Genomic DNA, 22,162 nt, shown 5'->3' with positions numbered 1-22,162 from the left:
ACTTAGAAGTTACCTGTCCTGTCCTGCACTTGTCCTGACCTGTTAGCTCCTGATAATTCGGGAGCCTTTTCTTTCCAGCCCTTGGCGAGGGGTTGGTCCTCATACCATTCTAGGTAAATATAAATCTGTGTGGTATGTCCTTGTATCGTATCCCTTTCTTACTCTACCCAGGTACCAATGTTTAGACATTTTACTAAGTGTCTAAAGATTTTTGCTTTGATAGTTATTTTTCTCCTTGAGAAGTTGGTGATTGACATGTATTAGTATTTGACTCACAAAATATTGCTTAGATAAAGGTTTTAAAAACTCTCCGGAGTCTGTGATCATGTTATGAATTAAGGTAAATTAATTGTTTATGCCTATTATGCTAACAACCTGATTCAATGACCTGAGTAAATTAAAAGTTGAAATGACAAGAAATTGTTAAGTTATGTTATACAGGTATAAGTCATTATAAGTTAAAATAATTCCTGATCGGCAGTGAATAGATTACTGACTTGTCGTGTGTATGTTCAATGGGCCCAGGTGAGTATGGTGTAATATGAGTAACCTAAGCTGGTAATCTCGCACCATCACCCTGGAGTCACATCTGGCATACCTGCACCTCTAACTTTGGCAGACAAAATTAACAAATGTTCAGGGGAGCATAACATCTAGAAATAAAAAATTGCAAATCCCTTGAGGAAAGAATGATTAAGGGACTTCCAGTGCATTCTTCATACTAAAAAAAAATAAGTTTTTCGAAGCAAAAATGTCTGGCATTGGCTGCTGGCAGTTTGCTTTTGGAAATTCTTGTTTTTTTTCTACCATGGTCGTGTGTATGTTCAATTGGCCCAGGTGAGTATGGTGTAATATGAGTAACCTAAGCTGGTAATCTCGCACCATCACCCTGGAGTCACATCTGGCATACCTGCACCTCTAACTTTGGCAGACAAAATTAACAAATGTTCAGGGGAGCATAACATCTAGAAATAAAAAATTGCAAATCCCTTGAGGAAAGAATGATTAAGGGACTTCCAGTGCATTCTTCATACTCAAAAAAAAAAAAGTTTTTCGAAGCAAAAATGTCTGGCATTGGCTGCTGGCAGTTTGCTTTTGGAAATTCTTGTTTTTTTTCTACCATGGTTTTTTGCAAAACATTATTGCTAAGGATGCTGCCTGGGCCCTCATAAATCTAAAAAAACCTTGTGTAAGGAAAAAATATATTTTTGATCCAAAAAGGTATATATTCCAATTGTAGTCCCTGGCACTAAATGTAACTCCTTTGTGTGTGGGCGTGCTCCATGTCAAAAGGAAGCATGTTGCTGAAGTAAGACAACAGCTGAGGTGGGCTGTGGGTGGAAGAAATACGTGAATGACTTAACAACAGACTTATGGATGAAGTCTGGCTGAAAGCCCCCATAGGTTACTATGTTATACACATACTTTTAGTAAAATCAAAAGGTCAAACTAACACTGAACTAAAAAAGCCAGCTCATCTGGTTTTGGCTCCCAGACTCTTGCCTTTGCTAATGCTTTTTTGAATATTTTTGTACATCTTTATTACAAATGGAGAATGTTGAAAAGATAGATAAATAGAGAGGCTTGCAAAACAGATTTAAAGGCTCACAAAGACAGATGGTGCAGGTTGCAAAAATAGATGGATACCTTGACAGACTTGCAAAGACAGCTAGACAGACAGACCTTGCAGAGGATAACCAGATAGATAGCTCATTAGATAGACTTAAAAAGATAGATTTAAAATAGATGGATGGATAGGTAGATGGATAGTAAGATAGATAGGTAGCAGTGTATGTAGCACTATGCAAATGCAGTTCCACAATTATACTTGTCAAAATGTTCTGTATGCCACTGTGTGTCATGTCTGGTTACATGCTCCTGTGCAATCTTATGGACTTTTGGAGCTCTGGGCAAGACATATTTTGGGGCCTCCTGTTCAGGAAAACCTTCCAAACAACTTGAGTTAGTTCAAGCCTTCATGATGGCAAACTATATTGAATTACGATAAGCTTTTTCAAAACTTGATTACTCAAAACACCCAAAAGCTCAAGCAGCATGGCGTTCCTCAGCCTAAAAGAAAGCTTCAACATGCCCTTTCCTTTTGTGCTTGGATATTCAATATTTTGCTCTTATAAAACCAGTATATTAGGTGGAAATCGTTTGTCCGATTTGACTGCTTCTCCTTAAACCGTTAAGTTAATCACTGATACCTCAATTAATTAACAAATTGAACAATAGTATCATCCCAAAATGCTTGTCATAAATTGAGCTCCTAAGTTAGCAGCACTTTACTGCACTGTGGTATCTGATTCCAGAATCTCCAATTGGCAAGGATGATCACACGACTAGCAGAATGGTAAAAATGACTTCTTGGACATTTTTAATCAGGTTTTTATCCTCAAAGTTGCTGTAAGTATTTTTTCAGCACTGCTGCTTAATGCTCCCTTTTAAAATGTTTCGAACTCATAGATACTATTTGGTCCCTGGAGTTTCATTACGGATATTTTGAGAAGAAGAATGTGTTTGCTATAACTAATAGGAGCTTTGGGCAGCCATGATGTCTCTGTAGTATTGCTGTACACTGAAGAAGTGATGCACAGTTCTGCTGCTAGTGTGCGTAAACGTGTGCTCACTTATTTTTTTTACATGAAACGTCACTTTCAGTATGCATCATGGTTATCTGGCAGTGGCTTGACGCCGATGTAGACAGGAGCGGTCTGTGGCGCTCCGGCCCAATCATCGCCCGCCCGACAAAATCCTGAGCCCCAGACCCTTTAACTAAGAGTGGAATGGGTGGCAGTAATATCTTGGGGTGTGGGCGCCTATCTAAGAGGAGACTACGAGCCGTGGGCTGAGCCGTGATTGGTCCGATTGAAGGAGCGACCCGCGAAGCAGAGAGCAAGATGGCGGCCATGGCGTTGAAGCGGTGGAGCCCGGAGGGTCGCGAGCAAGGAGCACGCCATGACTGACCTCCTACTGAAGCGGCAAGAAGAGCAGACCCCGGAGGGTGCCCAGTGCAGGCGAAACAAGGCTTGTCAGGCCTCTCGCGGCGACATGTTGGCAGGGTTAGAGAGTGACGCTACGGAGCACAGGTAGCTGCTGGGAGGAGCTGAGATGGTGGGATCAGTGGTGGTAGCTGATGCTAAGCGGAATACTCGTCCGGAGAAGCAGACAGAGGGTCCTTAATGACCCTGTAACTGGTTGTTGTGTTGTAGTATTCTTAGTTAAGAATGTAGAAGCATTCTTAGAATAGGAATGTATGTGTGGGATTCCAGGGAGGGACAGTTGATGAGGGAATGAGGACATGTAGACATCGTCCGTGATGTATGATAAGCAGAGTTGCCAATAAAGAAGATATGAATTGAAATGGAGTAGTGTCGACTTTACACTGGTGAAGGGAGAAAGTGAGGAACCAGCGGGGACGGTGGTATCGGAAGAGTTTGGGCCCTGTGACGCAGTGAATTAAGCAGCTCAACCGGGCAATAAGTGCAGCACAGGCACCGAGCTGGGGGCCAGGAGTGACATATTCAGCGATCCCTCTCCCCGGAGCAAAGTGAGGGCGCAAGCGCAGATAAGCCAGGCAGCGGAGGCAGGCCATAGAGCTGGTGGGAAAAGCTGGAAGGCTGGTGGTGACGCCAAGGCCAGGTAGAGTGCGGTTGCTACCCGCAAGCTGGGCCGACCGCGTGGAGACACGGAGGAACAGGGGAGGCTGAGACGTGCCGTGAACAACGGAGAGGGGCGGCAATGGACAGTTTACATCAGATGAGACTGTAACTCCTGGCACTTGGGGAAGAAGAATTAGATGTTATTAGAGGGCAGAAGACCGCCAAGCAACGTAAGAGTGGCTTTGAACTAACTGGCAGCCGGTGAAGCAGGGCTATAGTAAGTGTGGGCAGAGGAAGCAATACAGAAGATTACCGGACAAGGCCATAAATAGCTGTAAGAATCATTAAGGGACGATAGACCCAGTTCAGAAATACCCAGGCTTAGGAGACGAAGACTCGACTACAGAGATGGGGAAAGTCCCAAAACGCAGGTGGTCTAGTGCCCTCAGCACAGAGGGGGGCGGCAATCAGACAGACAACGACGAGGAAGGCTGGGAGTTGGAGAAATGCGCTGCAACCATGAGACCCACCCTGATGGATATAATGCAAGTCATCACGGCCTATAGAGAAGCCCTAGAAACCAAAATGGATGCTATAGGCACAGACTTGAACCTTCTGAAGAACAATCACCGCAAACTAAAAGACAGAGTAGAGGCCACAGAAAAGACGATTACGGACCTGCCCAAAACTGTGACAGATCTACAAAAATCGCTTATGGACATTGAAACCAAAGTGAGGACCCTCAAAGTCAGGGCAGAGGACAGCAAGGGGATATCTCAAAGAAATAACCTGTGCATAGTGTGTGTGCCAGAAAGAGAAGAGGGTAGCAACATGGTGCAATTCCTGGAAGACTGGATTAAGAGAGAGGTAGCACCAGAGGGGCTCTCACCCTTCCATGCCTTCGAAAGGGCACACAGGGTCCCATCCAGGATCCCCAGACCAGAGCCCCCCGCGACCAATAGTGGCGAGGCTCTTACACTACAGGGACTGGGACCTTAAACTTCAACAAGCCTGCCTGGAAGAAAGAACTGCAAAGAGGCAATAGCAGAGTGATGATATTTCCTGACTTTACTAGGGAAGTGCAAAGGCAGAGAGCTTCTTTGCTAGTGGTCAAGAGGAAACTGAGGCAACTACAGGTCCTATACGCAATGATGTTTCCAGCTCGACAGAGAGATAGCTGACCAAGCAGGGGCACTGTACTTCCATACACCACAGGAGGCCTGGAAATGGCTGGACTCTAAGCCGGCACACAAAAGACAAGAATGCCCTGACACTGCCACTGACCTGGGAGGTCACCACTTGGGCTCCTGGTCCACCGCAGCCCCAGCGCTGCTTGCTTGCTGCATCAGACACCAGGCTCTCTGCTTCCCTGCTGCCTGCCGCTTCCCAACCATCGCGGCGAGGCGGCAAATCGGGGACTACATCCCCCAGCACCGCTTGCGCCTAGGAAGGCGCGCATCCTGTCCCGCCCCCGGAGGTGCGCTTAAGGCCAGCGCGAGCCCCGGGGGAGCGGGGGACCTGACACTGCCACTGACCTGGGAGGTCACCACTTGGGCTCCTGGTCCACCGCAGCCCCAGCGCTGCTTGCTTGCTGCATCAGACACCAGGCTCTCTGCTTCCCTGCTGCCTGCCGCTTCCCAACCATCGCGGCGAGGCGGCAGATCGGGGACTACATCCCCCAGCACCGCTTGCGCCTAGGAAGGCGCGCATCCTGTCCTGCCCCCGGAGGTGCGCTTAAGGCCAGCGCGAGCCCCCGCGTCGCGGGATCGCGCGCGGGTTGGTGCTCGGGGCTAAGCACGGGCAAAGGGCGGGCCCTCTGTGGCCCTCAGCGGCACGAGGAGGACGGGGACGGGCCATTCCCCTGGCATCCCCACAAGAGAAGGTACAGTGCCCATTCTCTTTTGTAGAAGACTCATGGACTCTTTGTTTTACCAACATAGCCATATTACATAAACCATGACATCCAAGGGGGCCTATCCAATCTTCAATCAACAACGACGCCCGGGCCAGGAAATGGACACGTTCACTCAGAGCCATATGACCCTTATCAATATCAACAACACTGATTCTGATGACTGCCGTCAACCCCTAGATCCAACTCAAACCCTCCCACAAACCACTGTCAGTTCAGAAAAATTGTCTTATTGGGAGGAATTAAATGCTTTGTGCGGGACTAATTTTATTCCAGTTATAGCCCCTTCCCCCGTAAAAGGCTCTACTATCGACCCTCGGGCCGATAGACCTTGCGATCCACCCCTATCACCCCAGGAGGATAGCAGCCAAGCTATTGGGCTGTCACAGGGCCAAAGTGCGAAAAGGAAGCACGACGGGGTTAATGATTACGAAACAGAAGCTAAAATACAAAAACTCTGTACTGATTCCTCATCGCCCGCCATAAATCCTATCTCATCCAAGGTGTACACCGGGACTTTGGATGACGAAGTAGCATCCCCCCGTCTGCAACTATTGCCCCACTTTGAATTGATGTTAAGATCTGTAATAACACCCCTGCTTGACCAAATCAACATCCTAGGGGACAGGTTGACAAGCCTAGAGACTATTATTAAAGCCAATTATTTCCCTCCCGTAAAGGTTGTTACACCTAATTGTTCCACTTTCCCTACTGCCCCCAGAGTGCCTCTCACTATAAAAACTGTCCCAACTGTAAGTCAATCTCCCAACTGCCTACCTAAAACCGTTACCAAAATCGCCCATACATCTGTGATCAATGCCACAAAAAATGTCCAACCCGATCGACAACCTCCTAAGAGACAATCTCCAATTGCCACCAAATTTGCCTGTACTAACTTTTCAGCTACTAGAGCAGAACCTAACAGAGCAGCTTGTATCGATTTGCCTCCAGAAGCCGCCCCCTTTGTGCTTGTTCTTGCAGGAGTACCTGCACCCATCCACGGGAAACCTGAAAGCCATCAGGACCTATTTCATAAAGTCCTGTTTTGGTTATCAAAAAATAGACCCCTCCCACCCAACAAAAACGGTGGCATCCTGAGCGTTAGAAGGGTGGGCTGGTTAGGGTCATCATCTAAAGAAATTCCCGGGGACCTAGTTCTAGTTAAATTTAGGGACAGGCACACAGTCCCCTATTTACGATCCTCTCAGCCCCATGAAAATGATGGCTCCATTTCGGCTTGGGATCTCTACGATTTTTACCCGAGTACCCCACCTATCCCCTCACCAAGATCTACAGCCCTACGCAAATATCTGTTAGGAAGGGGTACTACCAACTATCAACTCTCCTACCCCCATTAGATCAGCTCCAGTTATTAGAAATCGGTAGTGAATGTTTATGGAAACCAGTATTATGTAAATATGTACCGTGGTTTTTATTGTAGCTTGCGTTTTTAAAATTCAGAAACTCGTTATTTTAGGAATTTTTTACGATGGGACATATGGATTTGTATAAATATTTATTGTATTTTATTGTTTTTATGGAAAATGTAACCCTCCTGTTCCTTGAAACTCATGCTTCTTTTATGGATTTATATGTAATGTACGCTTTTATGATTACCTCGTGATAATCGAATAAAGCTTATTCTGATTCTGATTCTGACAAGAATGCCCACTGGGACCAGCACCGAAGAAGGATAAAAGCCAGACTGCAGCAGAGCTACCCTCCTCGACAGAAGCCAGAGCTGAAAGACACAAAGCTCTCCGAGCGGTGGCAAAACTCAGTCAAGGTGGATCTAGCCCTGGATCGAGCAAAATGGTCAGGTGGCAGACCAATCAGATGGTTCTCTTGCAACAAGTGCGAGCGAAGACTCTGAGACAGAGTTACCAAAGATAACGCCTAAGTCTGTGTATGACATTGTCTAACGTGTGAAGTACATATAGGGAAGACATGAACGCTACCAGATCATAGACTTACGGAGGCAAAGTTGAAGGTGAAGACGAAAAGACAAGCGGAGAAGAGACACTATGATGGACATCATGAGGGTTGTGGCTAAAGATCTGAACAAACTAATAGTGATGCATGGCTGGTGGGGCTCCTGGAACGGATGGGTAAGCATTTCAACTACAAAGTTACGAGGATTCTTTCTTGTATTTGTTTTGTTTGGATGGGATCGAGACTACCTTTACCTGTCCTGGGGAGGGGGAGTTGGGGTGTTAGTTTATATTTGGTGTTATCTTCAGGGACCAGGCGTGTCAGAGGTAGGGAAATTGGCAGGATGGGATTAGCCCAATGGTATCCCCCATATACCTTAAGTGCATCTCGTGGAACGTGGGGGATGCACTCCATGATGAAACGGCATAAGATACATGCATATTTGGTAAGAAGGGGGGGCCCAAATCGCTAACCTTACAGAGACACTCATAGCAGCTAAAGAGGGAGCTGCACTACAGCGTAGATGGAGAGGGCAAGTGTACTACACCAGCTATTCGGAATTTGCCTAGGGAGTTCTGGTATGGGTGAGAGCAGGAGTGCCGTTTCAATGCACTAAGCAAATACTAGATCCCAGATTAAAGATCTATAATTTTGTTAGGCAAGTTGGATGGGAAGGATGTGACGATAGGTAGTATTTATGCGCCAAACACTGATCTGATACAGTTTCTGACCCATCTCTCTAGAACACTGGCACTGGCATTGATAGGGTTGGTGATTATAGGGGGGGGGACTACAATTGTATTACAGACGTGATACTGGATCGGTCCCATCCACCCCTTCCGCCTCACCTATGCGTAGAATAGCAGAGGTGCGCAGGAATTGGGAACAACAATGGGGGTTGATAGACACCTGGAGAGCACAATACTCAGAGGAAAGAGACTACTCATTCTTCTTGCCTCTACATGAGCTACATGTTAGATTGGACTCCGTACTGTGCTCCCCAGATGTGCATGCATGTGTGCAGTCGAGTGAATATTTGGCGTGAACAATCACAGACCATAACCCACTGTTGGTTGGGTTGACCTGGATCTGGGATGGGCCAAAGATTCCGAACTGGCGCCTGAGACCGAAGACATTGAAGGACCAGGTCTTCCAAGCAACTATCAGGCACATGCATCAAGCTAAAATGTGCTCGCAAAAATAGCGAATAGCTATTTGCGAGCTCATTTTAGCATTTTCAAATGCATCAACCAAAAATAACAAAATCGCAAATATAAAGAATCGCTAAAATAGGGAAACAATATATTGCGATTCCTTATTAGCGATAAACAAAAATGCGATAGCAAATAAAGAATCGCTAAAATAAATCGCAATACTATGCATATAAAATCGCAAATAGCGATTTCCTTGAAAATCAATATTTAGCAAGTGCAGATTAAGGGGAATCACAATCAGATGGTAAACAAAATAATGTTTTCAGCTGCAAACCATCAGAAGGCTATTTAAACTGACCAGTGAGGTTATAGAGGCTGTTCACAATGGCAGCAGTCTACGTGTTTGCGAGGAGGATGAGGATCCATGCAGCAGGCCAGGCCAGAAGGAGAATACAGGAGAAGATTTTCCGACTGTGCATCACTTTGTTGGGACACACAGCAAAGGAAATATATGATAAGTACAGGCTGAACGCTGCAATGATACTTTACTTAATAGTCGAATTGGAACAACTAATGCAGCGTCAGACACTTGCCATCCCAACTAATGTCCAGGTGCTATGTTGCCTGCACCTACTTGCATCAGGCTGTTTCCAGGGAGAAGTGACAGTAGCTGGAGGGGTATCACAAAGCTCGCTTTCACGGTTCTTCAAATCCTTCCTGGCTGCCATGATGACTTTGATCCACAACCACATCACCTTCCCCACAACCCAACAGGAACTGAACCAAACAAAACTCGACTTCTACCAAGTAGCACAGTTTCCTCATGTGATCGGATGCATAGATTGCACCCACGTAGCCATATGTCATCCAGCAGACAATGAGTATATCTTCCGTAATAGGAAATCGTATCACTCAATCAATGTTCAAGCAGTGTGCAATACGAAAAACATCATAACCGACATTGTAGAACAATACTCTGGGAGCACCCATGACTCATACATCTTTCGACATAGTGGCATTCACACACGTCTCCTCAGGGGGGAATTTGGCGAAGGACACTTGCTAGGTAAAAAAATATACTTAATCACATGACAAAAGTATGAAATGGCAATGCATACCTGACACTAACACTTTGCTTACTACCCTGTAGGTGACAGTGCATATGCCGTGAGGAACTATATCATGACTCCATACTTGAACTCAGCCTCCCCACAAGAGCAGAGCTACAACGCAGCACACATCAGGACGCGTAATGTGATCGAACGGACATTTGGATTGCTCAAAAGTCGCTTACGCATCCTGCACAAAACTGGAGGAGCGATGCTGTACCAGCCAGAAACCTGCTGTAGGATTGTGGCTGCATGTGCAATGTTCCATAATATAGCAACAAGGAGAGGCATACCCATAGAGGTGTCCGACACTGAGGAAAACCAGCCCTCGGCACACCCACGACAGGCGCATTTGGCAAGCTCAGCGGAAGGGCAAAGGAAACGTGCAGACATCACCCAACATTATTTCTGAGGTATGTAATGATGAGACACAAGACTTAATTTTTTAACTGAAAAGTTTTAACTTGCACGTGAACATGTAGTGGTGTTTAGCTAAACATAGATAGCACTATTACTGCATGCACCAAAGGACAAATGAAATGCATATTGGACTTCATACTCAGTCACTATGAATGTCTTGGACATGGTTACGACACCATAGAAAAAATTTAGAACTATAATTCTGTTTAGCGCTTCCTCTCACGCACACCCAAACGTCTTTTGCCTGCATCTGCAACATCACTCATGGGTGCAACGGTAGGTGTTGTTCTACCGGTACTGCACCTCCTGCCAATGCTGACTGGCGCGGACATGCTGCTAAAGCTGGATGCCTCCTCACTACCCTCTTCCCCTGTAACATTGCTGAGCCCAACAGTACCAGCCTGGATATTTTGAACTGCAGTGGTTATTTGGCCAAGTGCCCTGGCCACATCCTCACAGCAATGGCCCTATATATTTGCATTGCCATGGACCTACGTGACAGCAGTGCAGTGGTGTTGCATACCTTCTTGTTGTACCTGGTATAGCCAGCCAAGCGCATCATGAACTGGCGATGCCTCCTCCTCTGTCTGTTGTGTCCCTCCTGCATCACACAACCCAGCTCCTGCATTGTTGCGTCTGTCTGTTGCCTTCCACAACTGCTGTAGTCAGTTCCCTCTCACAATTGGTCATTACTGATATGTTCTTAACCATTTTGGTAAGTTGCATATTTATAGCTCCCATATGTCTTGCCTGAAGGTGCTGCACCCTCATCATCTGGGACTCCACGCCACCCCACACATTTGGAGTTTGTTCCTCCTGTGCTTCTATGAGGGCCCTTGACCTGTGCCTTCGTCTCATCCGGACCTGTGCCTGAGGTGTAGTTGTACGGCTCACACTAGGCTGGCTTGTCGCAGGAGCTGTTTCAGGATCCTGATCTCTTTCCATTGGCTGCAGTGTTGTAACTGGGTCCCTGCGCCTTGGGGTCCCTGGGATATGCTTGGTGGTGTCACAGGTGTCAACACGGCAGCCTCTGCAGTAGCCTGTGTGCTGTCTCCACATTCACTGTCATCAGTGTCTACTTCTTCTGCATCTGTGGTGTGAAACAGTGCAATATTAATTTGTGTTGGTGCTAATGTTGTGCCACATTCAAATTACTTTACTCGCAAGATCTCACTGTCTGTAATCACTTGACTATAATGCAGTTTAGAGAAATATTGGCTTACAATGTTGATTTTGACTAACAATTTGGCTAAGCAGCCTACAACTCCCATAATACATTTGGGCCTTTATGTAAAATGTGGACTGCCGTTAATTACTGTAAAATTGGCTTTTACTTACAGAATGTGCACAATTTTTATGTGCATTGATATGTATATTTGAATGCATCTTACCTTGTGTACTACTGGCCGCTCCGGATGTATCCAGCTGCGCTACTCCCACCACTGCTTCTGGCTGGATGGTGCCCTCAACGAGGTCCTCCAGGCTGTATTGTGTGGGACTGTTGACGTTCTTCCTCCAGTTCTCTTAGCCTCCTTCAGCCTTTGTGCTATTCGCTCCTTGGCACGGCTACGCAGGTCGTACCATTTCTTCTTTAAATCATCTATACTGCGGTGTGTCACCCCAACAGTATTTACTTTGTTCTTAATCCTGTTCCATATTCTTCCTTTTTCAGCCTCAGGTACTTTCAGTGAGAGGTTCCCAAAGAGCTTATCATGGCTCTTTGCCACCTCCTCAATGAGGTATTCTAGTTCCCTCTCGCAGAATTTTAACTTTCTCTTCCTGCCACTGCACCTCTCTCCTGATGTTGTTTGGGCCATTTTTGCACTCTACAGGTGTCAGCAAAACAAAGCTGGTATTTTTAATGCTCTCCCGCAGCACTCTGCTTCTTGCTCTCACTTCCTCTGGGCACAGAATGCAGCATGGGCTGATTGACTTAGTTGTGAGCCTGCTCCCAAAGCAACTTGGTAAAATTGCGAACTTCCTAATTGTGAAATCACTAATTGCGATATCGCTATTTGTACTTTTTCTGTATTAGTGATTCATTATTTTAAAATCGCTATATATTTAGCGATTTTTACTGATTCTTTATTTTATCGCTATCTGCATCATGCATAGGTAACAGCGATTCCTTATTTGCGAATCCCTAAAATTCGCTAATAAGGATTCTCTATTTCTTTGCTTTATGCATATGCCTGTATACGCACAGCGGTTGGACAGTATTATGAGGAGAATACGGGGACGGCCACAAGTAGATTAGTAGAATGGGAGGCCGTTAAGGCTGTAATACGAGGCAGGTGCATATCTGAGGTGGTGGGAGTAAGCAAAGTACTTATTAGGGACGCTTTGGAGGCAGAGCAGCGACTACGGATGGTAGAGAGGGGAGAGACCAGACAGGAGGGATTAACAGGAGGAACTATTAGTGGCTAAGTAAGCAGTAGCTGAACACGTAGAGCGATTGTGCTGCTTTGACTATAAAAATGACATAACGCGGGCCCACACTGAGAGGGACAAGACCGGGTCAATGTTGGCCTGCCTAGCCAACCCAGCCTGAAGACGATCGGTCACACTGGAAATGAGGGAGGAACGAGGGGAGATCTGTCACAAACAGCAAGACATCAACAATATCTTCCTGAAATACTAGGATATCCCCAGCAGATGAGGAAGTTGATGGGTTTCTGTGAGACATAGAGCTACCAGCAATTGCTGAAGAAGAGACAGTGGCTCTAGGGATAGCGATAGACATAGACGTAGTGAGAGGTGCCGTCAAGCACATGGCCAGAAATAAAACACCAGGGACAGATGGCGTCCCAGTGGAGTTTTACACCACATATAAACACCTGTTGGCCCCTCGGCACGTGGAAATATACAATCAGGCGAAGGAAGAGGGGAGGCTCCCGGGGTCAACGAGGGAGGCAGTGATTGTCCAGCTGTTAAAACCAGGGAAACCCCCATCCGATAAGTCGGCGTACAGGCCGCTGTCTATGCTCAACCTAGACTATAAAAATGTGAGCAAAATTTTAGCCACACGTCTCCTCCCACATATGGTAGGTCTTATACACCAGGACCAAGCAGGTTTTATACCCTCTAGAAACAAGGCTACAAAGGTTAGGAAACTGCTGCATATACTCGAAGCCGACTCCTATTGTAAAGAGGAAGTGACGATTTTTGCGGTAGATATAAGCAAGGCTTTGACAGCCTTGAGTGGCCGTATCTGTGCAGAGTGATGAGAAGGTTTGGGGTGGGCTCTGAGTTTGTGGGATGGATGGCCTTACTATATACGGAATCCATGCTCAGTGTTAAAACGGGAAAACATATCAGACTCTTACCAAGTGGAAAGAGGAATGCGACAGGGGTGCACTCTATCGCCTTTAGTATTTGCTTCGGCCATGGAGCCCTTGGCGGCCAGAGCAAATGTGAGAGAGGAATTTCAAGGAGCTAGGGAATTACTAGAGAGTGTTGTAGGCCTCAAAGTGAGTTGGGCGAAATCGTGCCTCTTCCCTACCAAGGAAAGTAGAGAGGGACAACAGGTTATAGAGGGAGTGCAGTGGGAAAACCGATGTCTACCATTTTTGGGAACCCAGATATACCATGACCAAGGCGACCGCCTGGAGGGCAACGCGGGGAGAGTGAGGGGAACGACGCAGCAGGGTGACATGGCACCCGGTAGGGACCTTCTTTCACGGGTGATACTGAGACTCCCCATTCAGCAGCGAGAAATGTCCACTGCGCTAAAAGTATCTCACAAATGCTGGAATAGAAGCCTACAGAGAGCAAAGATCAGACGGCCATATACCCCTGAGATCCCATTTTCTATATGTGAAGCACTTCCACATGTAGAGGATTGGCGCAGATTAAGGGACTGGAGTGTTACAGGGGTTTTCCTGGTGGGAAGGGGGGAACTCTATGAAGAGGGTAGCTTGATTCCTTTTCGAGATTTTCAAAAATGATACGACATCCCAGGGGGGGGACTTTCTGTTGCAAAGTGAACTCACAGCGGTGATCTGCCAGCACTGCGAGAGGGACTTGAGGAACCTCCTACGTCGAAGGGGTGTCAATATGTGGTGCCCGCTGCTTGAAGATACAAGGCAGTCACTTGTCTATACGGGAGGCTTAGCTGTGAGCGGCATCCTGCCTTGCGTAAAATACACCTGAAGTGGGAGGAAGGTTTAGGAGAGCCGATAGCCGAGAAAGCATGGGGCAACTATTGGATAGCGTGAGCAAAAGCACAAAGAATGGCAGGTTTCAACTGGTGCATTTTTATGATCTTCACAGGGCATACCTTACACAGGGTTGCATTAATAGATACTTTAATATACAAACAGCGGTATGCCCGCTTTGTAATGAAGAGGGTGCAGAGTTCCTTCACATGTTCTGGACTTGCTTAGGATTAGGGGAATTCTGGGGTGAAGTAAGTACATTGCTCGCGGAGGTGACGGATAAAGAAGTGGCAGCAACACCGGGGTACTGTCTACTGCATCATTGGTTCCCCCACACCTCCAAAAACAAGATTACAAGTAAATTCCAGAACCTGGGACTAGTGTTAGCAAAGAGAGATATCACAAGCCACTGGAAGTCTCAGAGGGGCCTTAATACACAGAGATGGAAGAAGGAGTTTATAAAATGACTCGACTTTTAAGGCTGCAGTACGGTTACGGATAGCTAAGAAAACTGGCAGTGAAGAAACAGTAGAGGCGGCTAGAGCGTGGGTAGCACTGGTGGAGGTGCTAAAGAACCCAGAGATTGAGACAGATGAAGTTTCACAAAGGGGGATTCAGGAGGGAGAAGTAGAAGCCCATAGCCCATGAGTCAGAAGGCTAGAAACCGGGGGAAAAGAAGGGAAGTTGCCACAGGCCCTTCTTCTTAGGAAGTCTACGGAGCAAGAAAATAGCATAATAGGTCAAGAAAACCAGGGCGCCCTTCACTACTAGAATAATTAGGAAACACTACTGCACATGACACGCCTAGGGGGAGGGAAGGGGGAAGGGTGGGAGTTGTTTAGGTAATTAAGGACCTTTATCGTCACTGGGCTATGGCCATTGACAAGGCAAAAGTGAATTGATTCCGCAAGACAATGCTGAACTATATAGAGACTAGTTGATTTATCACGGAGCTGTGAGGAGGCTGGGGCATCAGCGAACACGGAATTCGCACAAGCAATAATGTCAAGACATAAGATGTTGCAATGTCAATAGTTAAGGGATTCAGCGAATTGCAAGACAGCTTGAATATAGCTTCAATGATGTTTGTTAAGCAGTGTAAATCCAAATAAATAAATGCTCAATAAAATTTGTTTAAAAAAAGAAATAAAAAATCATGGTTATCTGACTTTTTTTCTTCCAAATTCAATAACAGAAAGGATAGCTAGCTACCTACCAGAGAGATGCCTAAGCAAAACTGTTCTGTCAGGGAGGAGATGCAAAGATATTTCCTCTTTTTGAGCAAAGTAAGGAACAGTGATACCAATGTGTTGCAAGATCTGCAAATCTACATTTTCCATTAGCCATGGCGGAAAGTCTGATATAAAGCAGCACACAGAGACAAAACATACAAGTTGTGGGTTGAATCTTCAAGCAGCAACAGCAACATTACCACCTTTTTTAGAAAGGCAGCCCCTGGACATGGTGAACTTAGTAGAGCTCCTGCTGAAGGTACATTAGCATATCATCTTGCAAAGCATAACCACAGTTTTCAGTCAATGAACTGTACATCAGCATTGATTCTGTAACTGTATGATGAAAAGGTTTGCTGTGCTCGCACCAAGACTGACACCTTGATTACAAATGTACGGGCTCCTCTTGTAATGATTGATCTAAATGCTGACTTTAATAACCTTGCTTGTATATCTGTGTCGATTGATGCTTTCAATAGGAAAGAAGTTAAATTAATACCAACTGTCATTGGGTATATTCACGTATTGTCAGGGTGTTAAAGTAAACATTTTAGAGTTTACCTCCTTTCCTGGTGAAACATCTACAATACTCTTCGAACAACTTTACCATGCCCTTAAAGTGTAATTTGCTTGAAAAAGTAGTTGGGTTTTGTGCAGATAATACAACACAAAAATTGGGGGCAAGGTTAGAGCAAGAAAGTACAATGTGTTCTACAAGCGTAAGGAAACTTTTCTTGATAATAAAGTACTTGGGATAGGGTGTGCAGCACGCATTGTCCCTAATGCAGTGCAAACTGCTGCTGATGGGCTGCATATGGACATAGAATCTTTTGTGTTAAAATTGTACAAATATTTCCACATCTACACTGTCCAAACTAAACAAATGAAAAGAAATTGGGAGTTTTTTTATATAGGCTTCTAAATACAAACAACACTCACTGGATTTCCCTACTTCCTGCAGTTGACAAGGTGGTAAACTGTTCCCAGCCCTACATTCTTATTTTTTGTCCCAAGCAAATCCCCCAATAGCAATTGTCATGTTTTTAAAAACCCTCTTGCTGAAATGGGTCTCTGGTTTTTGACCAACCGACTGTCTCTTTTTAGAAACACAATAAAGGAGATGGAAAAGCAGCATGCAAATGCCATAGATTTTCAGGACAAATAACACAATTGATAAAAATAATTGAAGGAGATGCCTGCTTCATGGGTCTTCGGATAAAGGAGCATCCTAAATCCCTGAAAGAACAAGCTCTTTCACCAGAAACAAAAATCTGTAACTTTGTGTGCCCTTTCTACAACAGCAGTATTGATTACTAAGAGTGGGGGGGGAATTTTTTTCTGACTTGAACACTTATTCCTGGATCCTTCTTAATACTCTTCGTGTCTGGGACAATGTTGAAATGTCTTTGCTGTTTGTTCAATCTGTATCAAGCAAGTTTGAGATGGATGAAATCACCTGTGTATGAAAATACACAGCAGATAGACTCGCTGAATGGAATGATCAGAGAAGACTGCAGAGGAACATTGGGTGGAAATATTCACCCATTTCCAAACTCACAATATTACATTTAAAAACATTGGCCTGATGGTCCAGTTTGCATTATGTCTGGCAGGAGCAAATGTTCCAGTGGGAATAATTGTTTCCATTATGAATAACACACAGACTGAGCAAAGCTCCAGTGAGTTCCACAATCTGTTGCTCCAAAACAAAATGGTGGTGCTGCAAATCCATTCCTCAGATAAATACTGTGCAGCGCGACAGTAGGCTTTTTACATCAAACAACCTTTTTAGCTGTCTTTCATTTTGGTCCTACTTTATGGATTTTTAGCCTCTGTATATAATTTTTCAATCAATAATGTCTTGAAATGTGAACATTTATTTGAATTAAACAAAAATTATTTATATTTCAGTCAACTGTGTTGAATGAAGGGGAAGTGCTTTGTGGGGAGGAGTATTCTACTAATTGAAGTCCTTTTTCTATGTCTCTGACAGCTGTCAAATAGTCCTACTTTTATGACGACGGTTGCTGCAAACTGTAGTCCTACTTCTATGTCTATGACATGTCCCGATCTTGTGTTTTGAGAATCTGTTCACCCAACCCCTCTCAATAATTCTAGTGGTCCTACCAATAGGTCTCACCTATGCAAGAGCTATTGACTTTGCTAATATGTTTAAGCACCAGAGTGACTGCTGTTTAGCATAGCTAAAAGTTAGTAGGGTAAAGGAGAGTGGTGTGGAGTGTTGTTATGTGGCATAGAGTGGAGTATTATGGAGTTGCCTAGAGTGGCGTACAGTAGAGTTGAGTGGTGTGGAGAGGAATGTAGTGGAGTGTCATGGAGTAGCATACAGTGTTGTGTAGTGTTGTGGAGGGAGTAGGGTTGAGTGGTACGGGGTGGATTACAGTGTCAGAGTTGAGTAGAATGTCATGGAGTGGAGTGGCATAATGTTACTACTTCTTACTTCTTACTAATGTTACTGGAGTGGCGTAGAGGGTTTTACGTGGAATGGAGCAGAGTGTTGTAGAGTACAGTGGCGTACAGCATAGTAGATTGTCATACAGTAGAGTGGCTTCGAATGGAATGGAGTAGAGTGGAGTAATGTGTCATAGACAAGAGTGGAGTAAAGTAGCATGGAGTGGCATAGAGGGAGTTGCATAGAACTTTGTAGAGTGGAGTAGTGTTGTAGAATAGCATGGAGTGGAGTAGAGTGCTGTAGAGTGGAGTAGATTGTCAGTGGAGCAGAATTTAATGGATATAAAACAAAAATCAAATAATAGAAAATCATAGAGTGGAGTAGAGTGAAGTGAGCTAAATTACAGTGGTGCAGAGTAGATTGGTGTAGGAGAGTAGGGTCTGCAATCCTATGATCACCCAGATTTTTGCTTTTTGCTGCACTGGTTTACGACTTTCCCTGGCTGTGGGCCTGCTAATCAGACCCACAGCCTAGCTGTTCTCTCTATCCAAATTGTACTCAGGTACTGAATTGGCACTGGGCCCTCTCCAAGTCCCTGTACCCAGGGCTGAGGTGTACCCAGAAGTCTCCCAGGGGCTGAAGCATGTATTGTGCCACCCCTGGGTTGACTAACTAAACTGACACAACTGGCTGCACGACAGCTGGGGCAAGGTGGTGTACTCACCCTTTGCTTTCGATATAGTATACCTATATCTAACCCTAAAATGGACACACAGATCTCCTATCAGTCACTCCTATGGCAGGCCTTAACAATCCTGAAGGCAGAGTGCTTGGAATCGTGTGAGATGGGGCTCTGGCATGAGCTGAGCCTGTCTGCGGCTTTCGGGATCTATCCCTTAGCCGTTTCCATGATATCGCATACCATATACTCTTAAGTGCATTATAATCCTCGCGGTTAAATGCCAACTCTGGTATCGCTTTATCAAAACATGTCGAGTAAGGTGTCATACGAATTGGAATACTAACCCCTCGCCAATTCTGGTGACGGGGTTAGCATTCCACCCTTCTAGAGGGACACGACATGTATGTAACCCCTAACCCCGGTTAAAGTCAAACAGAGCCTCAGCTCCACAAAATGGATGCTGCCACCGAGACACAAGTCTGCCCTCCTGCTGCTGGGAGTCCTCCCAGAGCAGGAGATAAGGACAAAGGGTTTCCTGCCAGGGGCGGTGCCAGCACCGTCCCAGACAGGATTTTGTGTATTGTAGGTAGGCAGGGCTACAGAGGAAGGTGACTGCACGTGGCACCCCGGTGCTCACTGTGCATAGGCTGGCCTGAACCAGTTCCAGGGACACTCCAGACCCTGTGCTGGGGAAAAGCCCGCCAAGGAAGTGGGTGTAACCACCCCCCTCCTGGTCCCACCCATAGGGCAGGACCTAGTCGCGTGCCAGCCCCCTTTTCCCAGATAAAGGTAGAGACTGGCCCCCTTCCAAATCAGATCATCTTTGAATCCTGAAACTACTTTCTACGAAAGGAACTCAAGACTTCTTCCTAAGATTTCTCCCTTGTGACTAAGGAGTAGTCACCCTGCATCCGCAGGCACCATCTTAAAGAACACTGCGGTCTGCTGCACGTCCTTCCTCCGGAATCCGACTGCCCAGCTCGACGAGAACCGGCTTCCCTGGCACCTCTGACCTCTACCCACCTCTACAGCCAAGCTGAGAACCGTGGGTGCGACGAGACCTCGAGGGACCGGCCATCTTCAAGACTGCACGACTTCTGCACAGCAAGCCCGCCGAGTAATTTCCTGGTGAGTGCTTTGGGGTCCGAGAAGCCCCGACCCTGAGCAGCTCCAGCACCGAAGTGCAGCCCCCCAGCATCTCCACGATCTGCGTGGGGCCCTTCTGCTTTTTGCTGCTCACCGCGTTGTTTGGCTACTAGCCCGCTGGCTTGTGGCCTTCAGAACGACGCCCAACGACATTTCTGCTGCTGGTCTGGTTGCTCCAGACTGGCCCTTGCTCCCTTCCAGAAGAGGAGCACCCCGGACCCTCCTGGTCCACTCAAGACGCCATTTTGAGTCCACCGCGTGGGCTTGAATTAGCCAAGGCTTGTTGCCCAATCCTGGGTAACTTCGACGCCGACAGCTTCATCCATCGTGGGACAGCTCGCCTCTCCATCCTGGTCGCCGACAACGCCTCCTGGTCCGTGAGATCTGCAGAGCCAGCGTCGCCCACTCACCTCATCGAGGTGACTACCATCCGGTGCCCTCCTGGTGCCCACTGACTACTGGCTAGTAGTCACGAACTTGGTCCCCTCTGCTTTCAGGTGTCATCCTTCTTCCAGATCCAGGCTTGGATCAACTCGAACAATCTTCACTGGTCGCCTGCCAGCATCTTTCTTCCAGGCTCCTGGTCCGGCAACGAGAATTCCCGACGTCTTTTGAGACCTATGCAGCTGCAGCCCCTGGGCTAGGTAACTTCGGCACTTCGGTGTCCCAGCATAGCCTCACTATCCAAGGGTCAGGATCCACTGTCGTTTTCTCCCTACCAGGTCGGGTTCGCCCGTGAACACTAACTTTGCCTTTACTAGCTCCCATAGACTTTGTCCCGCCTCCCGCGTGAGAGTGCCAACTCTGCACCCGAGTCCCCTAGGTCTCCTAGAAGTAATCTAACGGTTCCCTAGTCAAGTCCTAGCGATTCCAAAGCCTATTAGTACTGTACTTACCTGCTAGTAATTTCGCATTCCACTTTTAGAGTATATGGTTTTTCGTGCCCCTCGGGCATTTGTATATACTGTGCTACTGCTAACTTAAGTATTTTCGTAAGAGTTTTGTTATGTGCCTAGCACCCTGTCCTCATAAAGAGTACAGGGTTGTTGTGATTCTAATAAATACACTGTTTATTTTCATAACACTTGTGTGGTGTCCTTTCACTGGGTGTTCAAGGGGTAATGTGATGGTAAAACAGCTGGCTTAACACGCCCTCTAGAGTCTTAGCCTTAGACTGCTCGTATCCATGCTACTAGGATAGCTGGTCTATAAGGTTGACTTACAACCAATCATCAATAAGGGTTGTTTGGACTGATACATAGTGATCACTAGAATAGTGAGCACTGCATATCAGGCCAACTTCTCACATTGGTGAGCAGCGGTTGGGATTTGAGCTTGCTGTTGTTTTACCACACATGCCCTAAGAATATCTTGTGAAAGATCACATAAGTACTAAAGGTACATATAACTTAGCTTAGAATACTCTGAGTTCTACTGAACCAGCTGTTGTAGCTCCTAGGGCCTAGCACACCCTAAACTACAACTCTAGCAAGGGATCAGTAGGCAAACATATAGTGTAGGTAAGTGCACCACTTACACCTCACTAGAAAAGCATGTCTACCCAGGGAGAATCTACTGAGACTCCCCTGGTCAGTGTTGACCCTCCACAGGTCACTTCAAGATATGCAGCTCTCAGTTTCCAGGAGATGAGACAAATCTGTGTCTCCAGGAAACTGAAGCAGGGGTCTAACCCCACCATTCCCTTTCTGATAGGTCTCTTAGAGACATATGATGCCAGAAAGATTTCTCAGTTACATGAGAATATGCCAGCCTTAGAGGGAACCTCTGGGGATCCAGACCTCCCCAACACTGCTACTGCAGTTGAGGAGGAGGATCAAGAGGAACTCTCTGGGGATGAGGTAGACAAAGGTCTTGAGGTAGTCAGAAGGCTAACCAAGGCCAACTTAGACTTACTTGGGCTAGGATCTGGGGGACCCCCAGTACTAACCCGAAGTGGGCCTAACCTTGGAGTTAGGAGAGATAGATCTCTTTCTAGGGACTCCAATAGATCTCTGCACTCTAATGCCTCTTCCCAGAGGAGAAGGAATCCTCCACAGAGGAGATTTACTTCCCCTCAGAGAATGGAGCATGAAGCTAGGATGAGACAAGCTGAACTGAGGATTGAAAGGGAAGAACTTGCCCTGGCCAAAGAGAAGCTTGCCTTTGCTAGAGAGCAGCAGATGAGTGGGCTAGCTCCCACTGGTGGCAGCAATCTCCCAAGAGATAGAGAGAAGGGTTTAGATACTAAACACCTGACTAAGATAGTGCCCCCATTTAAGCAAGGGGATGATATCCAGAAATGGATGGCTGCTCTGGAGAGGGTCTGCACTGTGCAGTGCATTCCCCAGAGTCAGTGGGCAGCTATACTGTGGCTCTCCTTTGATGGTAAAGGTAGAGATA

The 22,162-nt window shown here is 46.3% G+C and overlaps 1 protein-coding gene across 1 annotated transcript in view; it reads right to left on the bottom strand.

Annotated features, from left to right (window-relative positions):
* Positions 1 to 9,832, bottom strand: part of SCRN2 (secernin 2) — a 242,995-nt gene extending 233,163 nt beyond the window's left edge. Inside the window, exon 1 of the mRNA XM_078645583.1 lies at positions 9,722 to 9,832. Within this exon, the coding sequence (XP_078501709.1) occupies positions 9,722 to 9,765 (44 nt within the window). The 5' untranslated portion in view covers positions 9,766 to 9,832. The remainder of the gene's footprint in view (positions 1 to 9,721) is intronic.
* Between the last annotated feature and the right edge of the window lie 12,330 nt (positions 9,833 to 22,162).

This window comes from Lissotriton helveticus, chromosome 5_1 (assembly GCF_964261635.1).
Source record: "Lissotriton helveticus chromosome 5_1, aLisHel1.1, whole genome shotgun sequence".
Classification (NCBI taxonomy): Eukaryota; Metazoa; Chordata; class Amphibia; order Caudata; family Salamandridae; genus Lissotriton; species Lissotriton helveticus.
The sequence above is the reverse complement of the archived record's forward strand: the minus strand, read 5'-3'. Positions and strand labels throughout refer to the sequence as shown.